General features: G+C 48.6%; 1 protein-coding gene across 4 annotated transcripts in view; it reads right to left on the bottom strand.

The window, feature by feature from the left end:
• CPPED1 (calcineurin like phosphoesterase domain containing 1) overlaps positions 1-20,384 on the bottom strand; it is a 102,227-nt gene extending 81,843 nt beyond the window's left edge. The window contains exons 1-2 of one of the 4 annotated variants that reach the window (XM_082713894.1): positions 20,149-20,384; positions 438-651 (exon numbers count right to left, since the gene is read on the bottom strand). In XM_082713894.1, coding sequence (XP_082570020.1) covers positions 438-591 — 154 coding nt within the window. In that variant the 5' untranslated portion in view covers positions 592-651; positions 20,149-20,384. Of the gene's footprint in view, positions 1-437; positions 657-20,148 lie in introns of all 4 variants that reach the window. The other 3 variants (XM_082713893.1, XM_082713897.1, XM_082713895.1) reach the window with 3 other exon arrangements.
• Positions 20,385-21,005: the final 621 nt, after the last annotated feature.

Raw genomic sequence — 21,005 nt, 5'->3', positions numbered from 1 at the left:
AAATAATAGTAATAATTCAGTTTAAGTTAGATTTCTGTCACTTGCAAATGAAGAAGCACAATTACAGGTGATACTGAAGTATAAGAAGAGAAGAAATAAAAGAACATTACACTTGTGGATATGGTATCTGAAAGAAGTTCAAGTGTGTCCCCTAGAAATAAAGGTGACTTGTGGGAGTCTGTTTCACTTTTCAGAGTTAAGTTCAAATCATCAGAACTGTAGCTGCGCCTAATTACTGTGATTAATCTCGCCAAAGTCTAAATGTAAAAATGAGGGTGCATTTTCTGATGTCCATGGATACTCCAGCGGCCATGGAGAGAAGGAATGGGCCATTACTGAACAAAGACATCTCTTAAGAGAAATCCTTTTTCTTTCCCCTGCCCAAATGCAGTCATGACTGGAAGGCGAGAAGGTGACATCAACAGCACGAGTCTTACCTGGCATGGCATGGATGAGGTCCCCACAGAGAACAAAGAACTTGGGTTTGGGCTTCAACTTGTTGATGGCCTCAACAGCTTGCTCAGTGAGACGGATCTCCTGCCCCCACTCGTCACCACCACTGTCACTGTCCCCAGTGGACCAGGCCTTCATTAGTCCAAACTGTGGGTCTGCGCCTTGGATGAAGTAGAACGGGCCTTTCCATTCCCTTTCCTTTTCTTGTAAAAACAAAGAGGGAAGGGGAGAAAAAAAAAAAAAAAAGGAGAGGGAAGAAATATTATGAAATCTGTCAGGGAAAGAATCCAGGTTATTGTGCAAGTGGATACAATATTTTTCTTAAATTAAGTAGGTCATTTTAATAAGCTGCTCTTCAAACATACCATTTTCCTGTCATAGTCTAGAGGATTGTGATTTATACTAATTATGCCTGGGACCTGGTGATTCCCAAAGGCCAGGAAAGACCACGTGGGCCGCAGCAGCCACACAGCCAAGCTGTTTGTTTAAAACTAGCCGGCCAAAGTGGAGCGCGGAGGCACACCAGCAACGCTGTACGGCGGATAGTAATGCGCAATGATAGGTTTTTAGGAATTAAAAATACCAGAAATTGAAAGCTACCAGAAGTATTATATTTAAATTACTAGGTGAAGTGCTTTCAAATCTTTTATGCCAGGCGTAATGGCACAATTTGCACCGTTTCGGGGGATGTGACAGAATTTTAATTATAAAACTTGGAGCTTGGAAGCTCTGGCTATCTGGTAGGAAAGGCAGTGCCAGAAATGAAATCTTGAAATGAGTTAGTCAACGAGGGGGAAAAAAAAAAATCGATGCTAACATTTCAAAGGCTGCATGATGTGGGCTTAAGCGAGGTGTGAGGCAAGGGGGTGGGAGGAAGCGGGAGGAAAGGAAGAGAGAGGCGATCTTTTATGTTCTTGGAAAGGGCACTGGATCGCTTGCACCAAAATTATTAGCCTTCCTATGGCCCTTCCCATTGGTTCTGCTAATCCTAAATTCTGTGGGCCTCAGGTCTCTACCCCTCATAGCCAAAAGGACTGCAACCAGGAATGCTTTTGCAAGACTGGAATGGCCACTGGTGGGCGTGGAAGCCCTATGGGTGTCCACCAACCACCCCCACCCCACCCCTGGGGATAGCATCCTTTCTTCAAACAGAATCTTCCATGGTAGACCAATGTTGAAAACCAGAGCTTCCTCGGCCTGCGCTGGATCTGAGGACAGAGCAGTCTGAAGACCCAGCCTACAGCCCCTGCATGTAACCACTGAGAAAACGGAGGCCCAGAGAGGGCACATGACTGGCCCGACGGCCACGAGTCATCAGTGGCAGGGACAAACTACCCCACAATTCTGACACTGTTTTCTTCTCTTTAACAAGTTAGTATATTTTGCATGTTAACTGAATCGGCGGCATTTCCTTTGGAAGTCATGAAGATATTACGATTTCCAAAAAGCTCCTTGGAGTCATTTCACGTCTGTGTGCTCAATTCATTCATTGATTCGGGAAGTATTTACTAAGAGCCGACTGTCTGCCAGGGCCCATACGTGGTGCTGACGGTACACATGGCTGGACCTAGACAGACGAGGCCCCTGGTCTCCTGGGGCTTAGTCCTCACGGGGGAGAGAGACCGTGCACAAGAAAAGAGCAGGGAATGGTGCCAGAGCACCAGCTCTAGAAGGGGGAAGGGAGAACGAACAGCTAATTTCAACGGGACGCACAGGGAAAGCCTCTCCCTGGGGCATGTCACCTACACTGAGATCTCACTGGCAAGGAACCAGTCTAACCTTTCTAGATTTCATCACCGCGCTCCCGCCCACCATGCCTCACTTGCTGTCATCTTAGAGGGGCTCTCTGGCTTTAGGCCTCCCTTCCTTCTCAATTCCTTTCTCAGAACCTAAAAATGCAAGCATGCAAACTCCCTGCACATCCTCTACAGAACAAACTGTAATGCAAGTTAAGCCACCAGTTCTGGGTCTGCAGCTCCGACCGTTAGCTGCTCAAAGCACAACCAATTTGAACTCAGTCCGGACAAGGAGTGCATGACGTCCTGGAGGACGCATCTTTTTTTTTTTTTTTTTTAAGATTTTATTTATTTATCAGAGAGAGAGAGGGGGAGAGAGCAAGCACAGGCAGACAGAATGGCAGGCAGAGGCAGAGGGAAAAGCAGGCTCCCTGCTGAGCAAGGAGCCCGATGTGGGACTCGATCCCAGGACGCTGGGATCATGACCTGAGCCGAAGGCAGCCGCTCAACCAACTGAGCCACCCAGGCATCCCTGGAGGACGCATCTTAAGGACGGGGATCGAGTGTGATGACGGATGCGAACTCGTATTTATGGAGCCCTCGCTACGCACGGCAGAAAGACTCTGAGAAGGCCCCAGAGAGCCCTGCATTGCGATATTCACGTCCTTGTGCCATCCCCTCCCCCTGAGCATGACCTGTACCTAGAGACCTGGTTCTCATAAGCAGGATACGGTGATGGGATGTCCCTTCAGGGACGAGGCCACACCATGACATGGAAACAACCGAAACGTACCTCGATGGATGCGTGGACAAAGACAATGTGGTGCATCTGGATAATGTCTTATTATTCAGGCTTAAAAAGAAGGAAAGCCTGCCATCTGAAATAACATGGGTGAACTCAGAGGGCTGAGCCACAGAAGCCAGCCCCAGAAAAACAAATACTATCTGGTCTCACCCCCATGTGGGTTCTAAAATAGTTAAACTCCTAGAAGCAGAGGGTGGAGTGGTGGTTGCCAGGGGCTGGGAGGAGGGGGAAATGGCAGAGGTGATGGTCAAAGGGTACAAAGTTTTATTTCTACAAGATAGAGAAGTTCTGGAGACTTCCTGTCCGCATAACGTCCACGGCTAACAATACTGTACTGTATACTTGAAATTTGCTAAGAAGGTAGAATCTATGTTAAGTGCTCTTAGCACACACACAAAATTATAATTATTACAATTATTATATCATAATATAATGATTATTATTATTATTATCAAGGGGTTGCTGAAAACTTTGGGAAGAGATAGGTCTGTTTATGACCTTGACGGCAGTGATGGTTTCCAGGTGTTTACTGATCCCCAAACTCATGGGGCTGAACACATTAAATATTACAGCATTTTATATGTCAATCATGCTTTAAGAAAATAGTTAAAAAGAGAGATAGAGAGGTTAGGCTAGAAAAAGACCATGTCTTTCATCTTGCGCTCTCTCTCTCTCTCTCAGAGCCCTCTCTCTGGAGGTCAAGGCTGCCGTGCTGTGACTCACCTACTGGAGAGGCCAACATGGATGGTAAGGAACGGAGGCAACAGCCCATGAAGAGCAGAGATACTCCACACGACAACCAAAAAGGAGCGGAATCCTGCCAACAACAGTGTGAGAAGGCTTGGGAAAGGGCTCTCCCTTAGTCGGGTCATCAGATGAGACCACAGCCCCAGCTGGCGCTGTGCCTGAACCCAGTGGGAGACCCTACAGCAAAAGGATCCTGCCAGGCAGGACTCAGATCTGTACAGAACCTGTGAGATAGCCGTTTCCAGCTGTCAAGTTTCAGGGAACTCTGCTACAAAGTAATAACTGATACTCAGAGATCGGGCATTAAAGATAGAGAGTCAGCAAGACTTCTACAAGAGTTGAAGGCCGGTGTCATGAAAAAAAAAAAAAAAACAGGACTCCAATTTGTGTTTTACATTTAATTGTTAGCATTATTCATTTATTTTACTTGCATAATAACCTTTTTACACTGGAGGCTTTTAGCAACATTCTTATTTCTGAGGCAGTGTGCAGAGCTACTTAAACCAGGTAAATTAATCAGAACCAGATCAGGGAGGTGATCGTCACTCCAAGGTTGGCACGTAAACCAATCTTCTATGACCAACAGAATTTATGAATCGTTTTCCATGGCAAACATTTTAACGAATATAGCTCCCTACAACAAACAGTCATCGTCTCAAAAAGTCAATAGTCCTTGGGGGTATTAAAATAAATCTTTCCTTATTATTTGTTCACTTAGTAAAATCTTAGACAGAATCTCAATTTTATGATGACAGGGTACAAAATAAATAGATTTGACCTGAAATAAATGCCAGCTCACATATCACTATTCCGCCTGCCCTATCTATGTCGTTAAGAGCAAGGTGCTGACTTGGAGCCCAGCCTTCTCAAGAGCACCTGGGTCCTCTTAAAATTCTGCTACAGAAGCTCATGGTCTTCAGTCTCATCTTAGTATTAATCAAGGCTGAATTACAGGTATTTGAGACTTCTGGTGCTGAGCTGCAGAGGGAAGAATCTTCTGTAAATGTACACCTCCCCCATCCCTCAAAATATTATGAAAGCGAATGCTTAACCACGCTTGCCTTACACTATTTTGCCCAAGTCCAGAGTCGCAGCCAGGGTAGGTCACAGGCATTAGATGACACCTGTGAGAGCCAGGGAGACCTTGCTGTGCCTTCCCCTGCAGGACGGAGCATGCATCTGATCCTGGCACAGGCCAGCTGCTTTCTTTAGGCTCCCTGAGAACACGGTTCTGGCCCTTGGGAGTCACAGAAGTTCAGAATGCTGAGGTCACTCCCAAAGCACCCCAATACACAATCACAGCATTTTTTATTATGGAAAATCAGAAAGACACCTGGGCATCCAGCAAGCTTTTTTGTTTGTTTTTATCTTCCTAGTCGAAGAACTTAACTATGGGACTGCTTGGTTGAATGGCAAAGGCCTGATAACCCCCCAGAAATGAGCAGAAGTGTTGGAAGTGGAGGCTAAGGGAGAAGCTGCATATGACAGGAGGGCATCAGTGAAGCCCACTGCACTGGGAGGAGCGGGGCTGGGTCTACACCTTAGGCCTCAAGGTGTGGCCTCTGGCCCAGCATCAGCATCAGCATCACCACCTGCGAGCTTGCTCGAGAGGCAGCATCTCAAGCCCAGCCCAGACCTACTGAGGCACAGTCTGCATTCTAACAGATGCCCACGTGATCAGTATGCAAATCCAAGTTTGAAAAGCACTGACCTATAAATAATCAAGGAACTGCTTAAATGGGTTTGATCAGAAACAGGTGCAAAGTGATTCTTGTTTCCCTAAATTAAAATAATGGCTTGGAGGACTTGTTGTTTTGCATATGTTCCTACTGATGTTTGGGGGGGGGGGGGAGTTCGGTTTATTTTTGTTTTGTGTATGTTCAGATTCATTTTTAGGTCCCTGTCTGTGTCCAGCCCCGTAATTTGCAAAACTGATAAAAGAACACAGTCAGGGACCCTAACTGGTGATATGATAAGGCCAAGGTCAAATTCTGAGATAAACCAAGTACTTGCAGAATGAATGCATTAAAGCTTCAAGTGAGGTTGATGAAATGAAGACCTCATTTCTGACCTACATGGAACAAAACAAGACTATGATCTTTTGAAACATTTGACACAAACTTCCGTTAATGTCTACAGAGTACGCACTATTAATACCTCGTTAATACATCATAAAGCCTGCAGGTATTTCACAAAAACACCTTCAGTCTTATATAAATAAGAATGTCCACAGTGAATTGAATTTTTTCAATGTTAATTTTTGTAACAAATTCCCAGGATGGCGTGTTAGCAATCAATTGCTATACAACAAATGAACACACATGTAGTAGCTTGAAACAATACATGCTGACAATCTCAGAGTCTGAGGGTTGGGGATGTTGAGTGACTCAGCCAGGTTCTCTGCTCCTGGTCTCTCCCAAGCCCCAAGGAAAGTGTCCACCAGCGCTGAGGTTGCACAGGAAAACTCCCAGGGGGCAGGATCTGCTTTCCCAAGCTCACTTAACGGGGCTGTTGACGAGGTTCCTCACTAGCTGTGGACCAGGAGCTACCCTCAGTTCCTTGCCATGTGGGCCTCTCCAACAGGGCATCTCGTAACATGGAAACCTGCTTCATCAAAGCCAGCAAGGGAGAGTGTCCGCTAGCAAACATGGTGATGGAAGTGATATCCCATTGCTCGGCTGTGTTCTGTTCACTATAGTCGAGTTGGTAGGCCAACCCACGCTCAGAACAGCAGAAGATCACCCACGCCAGGGATACTAGTAGGCAGAGATCACCGGGACCATCTGCGAGTCTGTCTGCCACGGAGCGTGCTATGAAAGAAGGCCTAGCGTCTCCTCCTTAACCACACCACTTACAACTGGCCCTCCCGGACTGAGCCGAGCGAGCCCACTGATTACTGCCCGTCCCAGGGAAGCTGAAGGCTTACCTTATGGAAGCCAGCCTTTTCCCACTACACCACTGGACATTTTCAGTGTGGGAGGGATTTGCAGAATGACTAACTCCCTTATTTAACCAAAAGGGGATACCGAGGCCTGACTAGGGATCTTAGTTATACTCAAGTTCAAGATCACACAGTTACTGAGCAGAGGCTTCTACTGTTCAGAATCTCCATGCTGGGGGCTGGCCTGGAGGGGAGAGAGCCATCAAGGAGACAGAATGTGCCTCGGGCCCGCCTGCAAGTTGTCCACCGCCATAAAGACATTTTTATCTCCAAAAGGTTTCCTTCGAATGGAACGTCTTGGTAAATAAGAAGATTGTACACAAAGATAACGCTGGCAAGGCCCAGAGCTTTTCCCCAGAAGGCTGTGATGCTCCCAGTCCCTGCCAACAGCACCGGGCTGACTCAGGGGACAGGCGAGAGCCCAGAACACCCGCCTTCTATGGGATGCCAACTGGTGATCCTCTCCAGAAATTTCACATTCCAGGCCTCTGGCTGCGGTCTGGCCAGCAGGGGTGTTTTGTTTGGCCCACATAATGGTTCTAAAATTTTGAATTTGTTGCCAACATTTTAAATTCATGAGTTTCATACAGATACCTGGTTTTCTGGATACTCCTGGAGAATCCAGCCAAACCAGGCCCAGCTGGAGGCTGCTGATTGGCTGTGCCGAGCACCAGCTGCTCCTCGAAGGGGGCATGTGGTCTCAAATTCACCGTGGTCCGCGACTGGTCCCAGGCACCATGGGACCCTGTGGACATGTGCGGTGACAAGCAATATCTATGGTAGCGCTTCCATTTTGCTTCCAGAAGAAGAAACTCAGCAAGGTCAAGGTTAAATATCCTGCTTGAGGTCTAACAAGGCCTGAAGGGCAGAACCCGGACTATTAATCCCCAGAGCCCTGACACTCAGGGCAGGTGGTCACACAGGTGAGACTGTAGAGAAGACCTATCTAGCTAGGACTGTCCAAATGATGTCAGATATATATTATAATATATATAATATATATAGTCTATCTGTATTTATTGTATATATTATTTATTATATTATCAGACATATTGAATTATGGTAATTTATTATGGTACCATAGTCTAAATCAAATTTTAAAATTTAGCTTTTTAAAATTTAAATCAGGAGCGCCTGGCTGGCTCAGTCAATTAAGCATCTGCCTTCGGTCATGATACCATCAGGTCACGATGTGCATCGTGCATCAGGTCATGATCCTCCCAGTGTCCTGGGATGGAGCCCCACGCGAGCCTCCAGCCTCGAGCCCTGCTGAGCCCCACATCTCCCTGCTCAGCGGGGAGTCTGCTTCTCTCTCCCCCTGCTTTTGTACTCTCGCTCGCTTGTGTTCTCTCTCTTTTCTCCCTCTCAATAAATAAAAACTTCAAAAAACTTGTTTAAATAAAAATAAAAATTTAAACCAATTTTAAAATATTTTTGTAGAAAAAAATTGGCCTTAGAAATCTGATTCAGGGGACGCCTGGGTGGCTCAGTTGGTTAAGCAGCTGCCTTCGGCTCAGGTCATGATCCCAGCGTCCTGGGATCGAGTCCCACATCGGGCTCCTTGCTCAGCAGGGAGCCTGCTTCTCCCTCTGCCTCTGCCTGCCATTCTGTCTTCCTGTGCTCGCTCTCTTCCCCTTTCTCTCTCTGATAAATAAATAAAATTAAAAAAAAAAAAAAAAGAAAGAGATCTGATTCAGGGGGCGCCTGGGTGGCTCAGTGGGTTAAAACCTCTGCCTTTCATCTCGGGTCATGATCCCAGGGTCCTGGGATCGAGCCCCACATCAGGCTCCCTGTTTGGCGGGGAGCCTGCTTCCTCCTCTCTCTCTGCCTGCCTCTCTGTCTTCTTGTGATTTCTCTCTCTGTCAAATAAATAAATAAAATCTTAAAAAAAAAAAAAAAAGAAAAGAAAAAAGAACCTGATTCAGCCCTTGTATAGAAAGTATCGGAATCTGGCCACTTGCAGATTTCTGCTAACTGAGAGAGACTGCCATAGAAACCATCTTTCAACACTGAGGAATAAAAAGACAGTGGATTTGGGTGGTATTAAACCACAGACAGTAAAGGCCCATGAGTCTTCTTTTAGCATTTACTGGGTACAAAGCAACTATACACAGAGAAGAATCTTAAAAACCTTTAAAAACTCACACGACGCCTTGCTACTAATCCTTCCTGCGAGACTGTTTACGTGCTGATATCCTGCCCGAAAGACAGAGGTTCGGATGACAACTGTTCTTTGCAGTTCACATCGGGAACTACCTGTTTTCGGAAATCTGTCTCTGTCGATACATTGCCTCTCTCTTATTTTTCTTACACCTTTCAGGCATATCCGTCCCCCTCAATGAAAGCTGACTTCTTACCATAGACCAAGAATTGGAAATTTCATTGATCCTTTCGCTATTACCAGTTAATCGATGGCTAATTGTAATCAATGCGCCCCCCACAAGCAAATGAGTCACTGTTTTCATCACGCAACCAGAAAAAGGCCTACGCGAGTCCGTCATGCCATTAATTCCCACCCAATACTGGGACAGCTTGTGCTCTCCTGGTGCGCCAAACCGGTTCCTGCACAGGCTACCTCAAACGGCTCAAGGTGCGAAACAATGATAAATGGCTCTCAGTTTAATTCTTATAAAGCAAAGTCTCATTTCCTAAATCTCGTCTGCGCTTCGGTAGATACTGGTTAAGAAGTTGGATGAGCGAGCAGTCTGCCAAACCAGGCCCCATCACTACAACCGCACGTCGCTACACTGTTTAAAGTTCAGTGTTTGGGCTCCTGTTGACGTCTCTGACTCAAAATCAGGCAGGAATTGGGACTGGTGGGTCCACATGCCTCCATGTGACTAGAAGGGCACAGAAACGACTGAAACTCCAGCAGCGGTCCCCTCTTCCCTCATTCAGCGAGCTTGTTCTGAGCACCCGCCATGTGACAGGGGCCGCCCTCGTCACTGGACACTTGACAGTGAGCAAAGCCACAGGTCCCATTCCTTAAGATCTCACACAACAGTGGGGAGATGGATGATGAACAGCTCAACCCCTAAGCTGGCCGCACGCTATGCTCGTTACCACCGCGGTAGCAATCACAGCGATCACGGACAGGGTGACAGGTGGCTGGGAGCTGGCAATGGACAGAGCCGTGAGGCGACATGAGAGCCAGGCACAGAGTGGCTGTGGGGACGCTCCCCAGGCAGAGCGCACAGCAAGGACAGGACCCTGCCTCCAGAGGCAAGTGGGAATGGAGGGCAGAGGAGAGATCAGGCTGGCACATGTGGGCTTGAGGAAGACCTAAAGTCTCCATCTCCCAAAGCCCTCATGGGGTCCCAGGGCAGCCTCAACTCTGAAGCTTGCAGGCCAGGCTCCAATCCCATGTCCCCCCCTTTACGAACCATGTGACATGACCAGGTTAAGAATTCTTAACCTCTCGGGGTGTCAGTGTCCTCATCCGTAAAGTAAGAGGAACACAGCTACCCCCAAGAAGGGCTGCTGTGACCAATGACTGAGCGCAGACACATAAAGCATTTACACGCCATAAGCACACTTGTAAGCAGTCAAGCCTGAGCTTCTAGGATCGGAACTCTCACGGTAACTCCTACCCCTGTCTGAGCAGAGACGAAGCCACCAAAACCTTTCCCATTTATTTAATCCGCACCGCTCACAGGGCGTGCAGAAAATACTAGACGATACAGACACAGGCACACGAACACACACAATTACAGGCTTCCGTTCTGACATCCTTCCGTTCACATACTGGGGCGACTGCTTTGGATAGAGAACGGCGAAGACGGGGAGCCTTTCAGCTCCTGGGAGGCTTCCTGGCTCAAGGGCAAATGCCAACGAAATGGGATTTTTGCGGTTTCTCCCAGGAGCCATCTGCCCAGTGAATCACGATCTCAGTGTCTTCAGCACTTCCCCTCATCTCCTCCAGGGACTCATCTTATTTTAGGGGTTAAAAACAACAACAACAGTAGCAAAGCAATCCTCACCACTCTGGGACCCTTTCTGGTCCAACCATCCAAAAGTCCTGACCCTAAAGCTGCCAGATCTTATGCCCCATTTAATAGTGCCATTCACGAGCAGCTGCCCAGGGCTGGAGTGGTGGGGGTGGGGTGGGGAGGGCGGTCATGACAGCTAAGGGGTGCCAGGCTTCTTTCTGGGGTAATGAAAATGTCCTAAAAGCGACTGTGGTGACGGTTGCCCAATTCTGTGAACAGATAAAGTGCCACTGAATTGTACCCTGTAAAAGGGTGAACTGTATGGTGTGTGAAGCTGTTTTTAAAAAAAAAAAAAAAAATAGTGCCCTTCGGGGCCCCCTCCTCCCCCCAAATAATTAACTTCGACAGCAAGAGCCTCAGAGTCTCCATACTGCTTTCCCTAAGTAGCAAACTGAATTCATCCAACCTCTCTTTTCTTTGCCTAAATGCATCCAAAGGTGGTTTGTGAGACGCACAAAAGCTTCTGAGTCATAGCTTGGCGGCCACGCTTGCCATTCGGGGATAAAGGACCTGCCAAAAGCGTTATCTGCAACCCTTCAGAGAAGGAGCAAAGTAGACAGGCCAGGGGTCCTTGGCCAGGTGGCTTTCAGCATCACCAGCTTTGCCCGATGCTATTCTAGACAACAGCAGCGGAGGGGGGGTGCGGCGCGCGGAGGGGAGAAACACACACATTTCCTGAAACTCTCTCTTGCTTTTCCAAAGCAGAACTCCATTTGGGGTTTGTCTTTTTGGGGTGGATGCTCGCTATGACTTGTTTCCCACCATTAGCCATGCTCCCCTGCCAAGACAGCAGATGGCTGCTGGCCCAGATGGTGCTTCGGGGAGAAGTGGAAGAAGGTGCTGTCTCTGGGCAGAGGTGCCCTGCAGGTACTAGGCTGGGCTAACAGAGACCCTGCATGCAAGGAGAAGGCCCCCCTCCCCCCTCCCCAGGGCAGATGCGGCCCGGAGAGGGTACCCATCTGGTAACAAGAACCTCTTTTCACAGACACCTCTGAGCAGTGCGTGAACCCCAGGGTAGTTTGCAAGGGATCCTACGGATGGATTCAATACCTTGGTTTCTGTTTTGTTTTGTCCCGAGGCTTCATGGTGTATGCAATGGGTTAGGCAAATACCGAAATGGGATCACATTTACTCATTTCTTTCTATAACAAATGGCCACTGAGTGACAACCCCTGCCAGACGCTGTCCTAGGGGTGGGCTTCCTGCCCTCCAGGCATTCATAGTCTGGAGTCACGAAAAGGCATAAAAGTCACAGGAATAAATACACAACTACAAACTATAGTAAGGGTCGTAAAGGAAAGAATGAGCGAAGGGAGTTAAGAAACAAGGGCCCTAATTGTGAATGGGAAGATGAGCAGGGGTTTCTTCTAAAATGCTCCCTGAGGAATGAGAGACTAGAGAGAGAGAGAGAGAGAGAGAGAGAAAGAGAAAAGCCACGTCGAAGGAATGATGGGGCCCAACTTCTGTCTCAAAGAGATGGCTCTGGATGCTGTCCTGGGAACGGATCCAGAAGGCTGCTGGGACTGTCCAGGTCAGAGATGCAGGTGTCTGGGGGGTCACAGTGGTGGGGGCTGGGAAGGGGACCGATGGCCAAAACCCAGGTGAGCTCTGGAGGTTGAGAGGAGGTGGCTGTGGGAAGAAAGGGAGGAGGAGAGGTCTGGGTGGACTCCTGGGCTTCTGGCTGAACAGGAGTTGGGGGGGAGACAGGACGAGGAGCAGACTGGGAAGAAGAAGAAGAGTTCCGTCCTATTCCAGTATGCTCCGGTGGCAAGGTCAAAGGGCCAGGAGCCAGAAGAGCTGCGCTCCCTTCTTGGCCCTCCCGCCCAAGTGTGACCAACTGTCTAGACGCCCTCATGTCAATGAAGCCACCATCATCACCATGGCTGCATCTCTTTTTCTTTTTGGTAATTTTTTTTATTATGTTATGTTCGTCGCCTTGCAGTACATCATTAGTTTCTGAGGTAGTGTTCCATGATTCATTGTTTGCATGTAACACCCAGTGCTCCATGCAATCCGTGCCCTCCTTGATACCCACCACCGGGCTCACCCATCTCCCTTCCTCTCTCCCCTCTAAAACCCTCAGTTTGTTTCTTGGACTCCACAGCCTCTTATGGTTCGTCTCCCCCTCCGGTTTCTCCTGCTTCATTTTTCCCTTCTTTCTCCTACTGTCCTCTGTGCTATTCTTTATGCTCCACAAGTGAAACCATAGGATAACTGACTCTCTCTGCTTGACTTATTTCACTCAGCATAATCTCCTCCAGTCCCGTCCATGCTGATGCAAAAGTTGAGCATCCATCCCTCCTGATGGCTGAGTAATAGTCCATTGTATTTACCCCAAATGTCCACAATAGCCAATGTCCACGATAGCCAAACTGTGCAAGAAGCCGAGATGCCCTTCAACAGACAAATGGATGAAGATACGGTCCATGTATACAAAGGAGTATAACTCAGCCAGCAGAAAGGATGAAAACCCACCATTTGCATCGACACAGATGGAGATGAGGCCAAGTGAAATAAGTCAAACCACGGATGCACCTTAGACAACTCGAGCCAACACTCTGCCTTTATTTTACAAATGAGGAAGAACCTCCGGCAGTGACTAGGTTTTTTTTTTTTTTTTTTTTTAAAGATTTATTTATTTGACAGAGAGAAATCACAAGTAGACAGAGAGGCAGCCAGAGAGAGAGAGAGAGAGGGAAGCAAGCTCCCCGCCGAGCAGAGAGCCCGATGCGGGACCCGATCCCAGGACCCTGAGATCATGACCTGAGCCGAAGGCAGCGGCTCAATCCACTGAGCCACCCAGGCGCCCCAAACCACGGGTGCACCTTAGACAACTGGAGCCAACACTCTGCCTTTATTTTACAAATGAGGAAGGACCTCCGGCAGTGACTAGGTTTTTTTTTTTCCTTTTTCTTTTAAACAAGTACCTGGGGACTTTGGGCGTTCTTTCCCTCAACAAATATTTCCTGACTGTCTGGCTACCTATCAGACCTGGTCCTGAGAGAGGCTGACAGTGGTTCTCGGGCTCCCGGAGGCTCTGGTTGCCAGGGCCCCATGCTATCGCCTATAACTAATTGGGAGGGCTTGGCAAAGTGAAAAATCCTATGCTTCACAAATAAAAGAGCTGCCAGTTAGTCCTCTCTGTGAAAGAGACATTCTCTTAACAAACCTTCAGATCCACCAACGCTCTCCATGCCCTCTGCAAAGGCATGGACTGTCACCCGAGGTCCCTCAAGGGATCTGTTCTGCACATCCATCAGAAGTTGTCCCCGAACCTGTTCATGCTAGCGCTTATTTTTAAATCAATCAATTAAACATGTAAACCAGGGAAATATGAATTGTAAAAAGGGCTGCTTCCGATAAAAACTAAGACAGACGCTTCGGGAACACTCAATAAAAGGCAAGCTCCTGAAAATAAAGTACTATTGAATTAGGTGTTGTGGAGACAAGCGTAAAAGATTAGAGGGAAAAGCAAGTATAAACCTAAAATTCTTTACCCGGGAGTGCTTTCCAAGTGATTTTTAACTGACTACTCCATTGGAAAAAACCCAAACTGGAAAGGATTCATTATGGGTGTTGTTTATGCAAGAAAGGCTCCATGGCAGGCCCATCTGTAAACCCAATACTCCAAGACAAGTCCTTGGCCCGACCTCAAAAGAATGGTAAATGAATGTACATTTATCGTTTACATTAAAAGGAAATGTTAAAAGAATGTGTAATTTTTTTTTAATTCCCTTCTTTGGCTAATTTTTTTCTCGTCATTGACCAACTACAGGTTTCTACTGTAGTATAAAAATAAGAGTGTTTTTTCTAATAATTATACCCTTACCCCATACCATACATAAAAATTAATTCAATATGGACCTAGACCTAAATGTTATGAGCTTAAACTAGAACACTCTTCGAAGAAATGCAGAAGTCAATCTTCACAATTTGTGAAGGTTAGGCAAAGGTTTCTTAGGACATTAAAAGTGCAAGTGATAAAAGAAAAATGTGGTAATCTGGACTTCATCAAAATTAAAAATCCTGGTGCTGCACAGGATATTATCAAGCAAAGGAAAGGAAAATCCACAGAACAGGAGAAAATATTTGCAAACCATGGATTTGATAAGGGATCTGTATCCAGTATATATAAAGAACTCTTAACAACTCAATAAAAACACGACCCAATTAGAATTGGGGCAAAGGACCTGAAAAAGATATTTCTTCAAAGACATACAAAGGGCCAGTGGGCACATGAAAAGATGTTCAACTTCATTAGCCTTTAAGAAAATGCAAATCAATACCACAATGAGATACCAATTCACACACATATGGTTGGCTATAATCAAAAAGACAGATGATAAGTGGTAAGTGTTGGCGGGGACAGAGAGAAACGTGGACCCACGTACCCGAGTGGTGGTAAAATGGTGCAGCTGCTTTGGAAAACAGTTTGGAAGTTCCTCAAAATGTCAAACGTAGTTACTTATACGATCCAGCAACTCCAACGTCACGTGTCTACCCCAGAGAAATGATACGTATGTCCATGCAAAGATCTGCATGTGGAGGTCCATAACAGCTTTATTCTTAATAGCCAGTGTCCAAGTTGGGGAACGTCTGCCAAAGTCCAAAAGTGCATCAATGGGTGAATGGATGAACAAGATGTGGTTTCCTGTACCATGGAATACCGCTCAGTAAAAAGAACAGAGTGCGATTATCCACTACGACAGGAGAGACTCTTGAAAAGATGATGTTCCCGGAAAGAAGCCAGGCACAAAAGACCACAGATTATGGGATTCCGTTTATACGAAATGTCCAGAAAAGGCAAAGCCATGGAGGTAAACTAGTAGTTGCCTGTGTAGGGAGTGGAGACAGAACAGACTGCAAATGGGCACGAGGTTTCTTTTTGGGGGGGAGACAAAGGTTCTAAAATCCCAACACTGTACGACTCTGCAACTTGATTAAAAATCACTGAACTGTGAACTTAAAATGAGTGAATGTTATGGTACCTCCATAAAGTTATAAAATAGAGAAAGGCCAAAAAAAAATAAATAAATAAAGGGCGCTCAAAAATAAAAGTTGTCTTTTAGAAATGTTAGGACAGGAACGTTTTACATGCTAATTTTGACCGATGATGATGGTGATATTGAGGTGGGGTAAGTAATCAAAATTCTTGTTTTGGTCACAGAAGCCCTTCTCATGTAAGAGATGATTGGTGTGGCCTAACTATACCGCATAATTAAAAGCATTTATTTCATTTTCATTTTCTTCACTGATCTGTTGCAATTTTTCAAACTATAGTATTTTCAACCCCGTTCAGACCTGGATACACATTTCCAGGTCTACTATGTCTAGAAGAGTTCTTAGGTGAAACCTGGAAGAGATAGGGCAAGTTTCTTTTTTTTGTTTGTTTTTGGAGACTCCAATTATTTTCTGCCACGTGAGAGGGTTTCCAGAGGGGACTGAGAAATATTCAGGTTTGGCGAAATCTCTGAAACAGCTTCAGAGATTTAAAAACGTCCAGGGAAATCATCTTTTTAAGAAAACCACCAAAGAGCCCTATTCCTCAAGGGGGAAAATATTCTGGTAGTAAAATGAAAACTGGAAAAAAGAACAGTTTAGGACCCAAAAACAAATTTTAAAAAGGTTAATTTTTGGGGGGGCGCCTGGGTGGCTCAGTGGGTTAAGCTGCTGCCTTCAGCTCAGGTCATGATCTCAGGGTCCTGGGATCAAGTCCCACATCGGACTCTCTGCTCAGCAGGGGGCCTGCTTCCCTTCCCCTCTCTCTGCCTGCCTCTCTGCTTACTTGTGATCTCTCTCTGTCAAATAAATAAATAAAATCTTAAAAAAAAAAAGAAATTATCTTATAAAAAGGTTAATTTTTGATGCCTATTTTACCTTGATATTTCTCCTTTTTTAGAATTTCTTCGAAACAGATGTTGCCAACTTTTTAGAAAAACAATTATTTGCTGGGAGAAAGTAGTCTTGATTAGGGTATGTGTCAAGGAAATATAATTATCAATTTGCCTAATTAAAATGAATATCTGAACATGCCTGAGGAATGTGAACCCTCTCAAATGAGACAAGTACAACTCATTCTGTGTAAGTATGTGCAGACGGATCCTCACGGACAGTGCTAACAGAGGACGGATGACTAAGGATACTGAAGACGTACAACGCAGTCCTGCCACTGCCATCTGTCCCCGGGGGGACACGGTCTTAGGGTGTTCATACCACCCACTGGATGTCTGTGTGCCCCCCGAATTCTTACGCTGAAACCTAGACCCCAATGTGATATGTGGTGTTGGTGAAGCCAGGAGGGCTTCATGGTGAGAAGAAGTAATGCCTCCTGGAAGAGACCCCCGAGTGCTCCCTCCCCGCTCCCGCCGTGGGAGGGCAGAGCAAGAAGCCGGTCCTCTGTGAACCAGGCAGCTCTGCACCCCACACGCCTTCCACGGGTGCCTTGATCTTGGACGTCCAGCCTCCAGAACTGTGAGAAGGGTCTGTGGTCTATAACCCACCCGGGGCGTGGGCTCGGTTACGGCAGCCGCAACAGACTCAGCACTCTTCCCTTCACCTGCCAGGCTTCCCTTGAGGAACAAACTTTCGCTACTTCAGGAGGGGGCTTCGAGGAGCCAGTGTATGAGGGTTATCACGGCTGTCATTTTGGGCACTGCTGCTCCAGTTAACCAAACCCGACCGGCAGTGTGTATTTCAGCGAGAGACCGGGAAAGGCCAGTGGCTTCCCTTTCTCTCCCCGCCCGGCCTCTAGAGCCACCCTCCCAGCTCCAGCGGGTTCACCTTCCCACAGGGCCGGGCCTGGCAGTGGACCCTCTACAAGCAGCTCTCAAAGCTGCCAGTGATGCCCACGGGAGACGCGCCCACGGGAGACGCACGCTCGACGACAACCAGGAGAGGGCAATGGAGGCACCTTGGCAGTGGACTAGGGCTTCAGCATCCAGGGACATGAAGCCACCAGACTGGGTGTTCTAAGCTCGACCCGCCAAGGCAGGGCCTCTAAAATGTTGCCCTGCGCTAAATGGCCCACACCACGCATTCCTGCTGGGGACAATCCGCCCAGAAAGGAGACCTGGTGTGGGCCCCACTGCTAAGGGAAGTCCAAGGTCACTTTCCCTCTTATCTCAGCAGGGGAAGCCTCCAGTCCTTTTATCTTCCCAGTCTCTCTCCCCACCTCCCTGTTCTTGTCCAGGAGAGTGACTCTCCTACTCTCTGGAGCCCCTGGCAGACCTGTCGCAACTCCAGGGGGGTTCAGAAGCTTTGACACCCCCCGTATCCCTCCCTATAATCTCCATCAGAAGCCCTCCCCACAATCCCCCGCACCTCCGGTTACCCCAAGTGAACAACGCGGGGCATGGTAATGTTGCTTCAAGGCAAGTCCTTGGGCTCTAGCTGGCAACCAGATTGCACCCCAAATTCCTCCGATGTAGAAAGGCTTTTGCGGTCACTGCCGCCGCTAGACGATTCCTTCCAAAATGGAAATCGGATCTGGGTCCTGGTTTCCTCACGCATGCACCTTAAAACTCTTCCATACTCTTTAGAGACAAAACTCCTCAATTACTCCCCTCACCGGCCCCCCCATCCTTCCCCTTCCCAACCCACCCAGCTGCAGACTTTGACACATGTTCCACCCACCCACTGTCCACAGCGCTCTTTCCTCCCTTCAGGGCCTCATGACCTCCTCACGCTCATCCTTCACCACCAGATAACACACCCCTTCCTCGGGGAAGCTACTCTGCATATCCAGCAACAGAAGGTTTACAGAAGAGTATCGCCCAGGAGAACTAGAGCTACTTACATCAATACAGATAAATCTCAAAAACCTCATGCTGGGGGGAAAAGAAAAAAAGTCCTATTAAAATTTTTAAAGAAAATGGGCACTACTGCAGACTGTATTTTCCAAAATCTGCCACAGCTATATTTCTGGGCTCCCACAGGCTCTCCCAGAGCCCTGCCACTCCCCACCAAGAGCTGCAGAGAGAGAAAAGGAGGAGGTCTTAGGACAGAGACCTTGAGGAGGAACCTGCTTCTTACATTAGGCTAGCCACGGAAAAGGACAACGCGGCCCGAACTTTAACTAGGGTTGGAAGGTCAAGACAGGGCAGGGCCCTATCAGCCCAGCGATCAGCTATAGGAGCTGAGGAAAAAGAAAGGCCTTGGAGATGGGGCGCCTGAGTGGCTCAGTGAGTTAAAGCCTCTGCCTTCGGCTCAGGTCATGATCCCAGGGTCCTGGGATCGAGCCCCACATCGGGCTGTCTGCTCAGCCGGGAGCCTGCTTCCTTCTCTCTCTCTGCCTGCCTCTCTGCCTAATTGTGATCTCTGTCTGTCAAATAAATAAAATCTTAAAAAAAAAAAAAAAAAAAAAGGCCTTGGAGAAAACCAGCGTGGCCGGAAAACAGGGCAAAGGGCAGGATGGATGGCAGGTGTGAAGCAAGCAAGGTGAGCAGGAGCCAGATCGTGCAGGGCCTCTGGGGGATGTCCCCGGGGGGGCACTGCTGAGTGCCTGGGAGGGAATCTTTACTCCAGGCAGCAGCAAAAAGCCAGGGAGGACCCAGAAACCTCTTGACTTAGGGCTGGGCGGCGAACCTTCCTTTTAGCCCATGCCGGGCACTGGGTTAGAAAAATCCTTTTTTTTTTTTTTTTTTTAAGATTTTATTTATTATTTGAAGGACAGAGATCCCAAGTAGGCAGAGAGGCAGGCAGAGAGAGAGAAGTGGGGAAGCAGGGTCCCGGCTGAGCAGAGAGCCGGATGTGGGGCTCGATCCCAGGACCCTGGGATCATGACCTGAGCCAAAGGCAGAGGCTTAACCCACTGAGCCACCCAGGCGCCCCTAGAAAAAATCCTTTTAAGCTGACGGGGCGGACGAGAGCCAAACCCCAAGCACTGAACTCTGACCCGGGCCAGGCTGCCCCCCCGCCCCGCTGTCCCGATGGGCACAGGGCGCATTCCGGGGGGGGGATGACCCCACTTGCTGGAAGTAAGCGGGCCCGGGGAGTAGAAAACACATCCCGGGGAGCCACGGCCATAAAAACAGCCGCACGTCACACGCAGCGAGCGCCGAGGAGCGCCGCACACAAGATCACGGTCTGTGTCTCCCCCGCGGGCAGGTGGGGAAACTGAGGCCGAGCCCTGCCAAGTCACGTGCCCAAGGCAGGGCTGGGAAAGCACGTCTAACTACGCAGCCCAGGCTCCTCTGAAGCACCTTTGCGGCCTGACTCCTCTCTCAGACAAGGCAGGTCCCGGCCACCGAGGCCCCCACCGCCAACTCTCAACAGCGTCCCCTCGAAGCCCGAAGCGTGGGCGGTGAGGCCGCTATTGCGGTCCCCGCGTTCCCCATCCCCACCCCCATCCCACCCCCCCGGTGCAGCCCCCGAAGCGGTCCGGCTGGAGGCGCGCGCGCCCCCAGACCGACGGTTCCCCCTGCGGAAGGTTCCGCAGCCTTCAAGTCATCCCCTCCCCGAGCGACAGGCCGGCAGTACCTGAGAGAAACGCGTCTAGGGTCCTGCCCCTGGCTCGGCGGAAAACACCCCCCGCCTCCGCAGCCGACATGGCGAGCGAGTTTCTGCCTCCCGTGGGACGGAGCGGCTGGACGCCACACGGCCCAACCGCCGGGCCTGTCCTGCCCCCCTCGGGGCGGCGCCCTCTGCTCAGGGCGGGGCGGCAGGGCCGGCGCGTGGGGCTCGGCCGCTCGGGGCGCCGCTGGTGCTGCCTGAGCGGGGCGGAAGCGTGAGCGGCCCCTCTGGGATCGATTGGGGCGCCTGGCCAGTGGAGGCGCCTAGACTGGGGCCCACGTGCATTCGCAGGAGGGGTGCTTTGGGGCTCAGGCTGGGGGTCCCTTTCTTTCCCCTCGGGTGGCCTTGTCAGATCCCATAAGTAAAAATACAGGACACTCCGTTAGGTTGGAATTTCTGATGAACGATTCTGATGAATTGATTGTTCAGTATAAGTATAGCCCATGCAATATTTGGGAGATACTTACACTCAAATTTTTGCCTTGTTACCTGAAATTCCAATGTCACAGGGCTCCTGTATGTCATCCGACAACCCTCGCTTGAGGTCAGAAGAACTGGGCCCTGCCTCGGGACAGTTCTCCAAGCCCCCAACCATGATCTAGGACAACTGATGACGTGGCATTTCATCATCATCCTGTTAGTGTCGTCATCGTTCACGAGGGATCTTAGCTCACCTGATCTGCACACCAGTGCCAGGAGATGGTGCTGTCATTGGCCGCATTTTTCAGAAGGGGAGATTGATGATGCTCAGAGACGGGGAGCCGTTTGCACAAGGCGACCAAACTGGGATCCGTCCAGGAAAAAGGAAAAAACTAAAAATAAAA

The sequence above is a fragment of the Mustela nivalis genome (genome assembly GCF_964662115.1).
Source record: "Mustela nivalis genome assembly, chromosome: 19".
Classification (NCBI taxonomy): domain Eukaryota; kingdom Metazoa; phylum Chordata; class Mammalia; order Carnivora; family Mustelidae; genus Mustela; species Mustela nivalis.
This window is presented reverse-complemented; position numbering and strand designations above follow the sequence as displayed.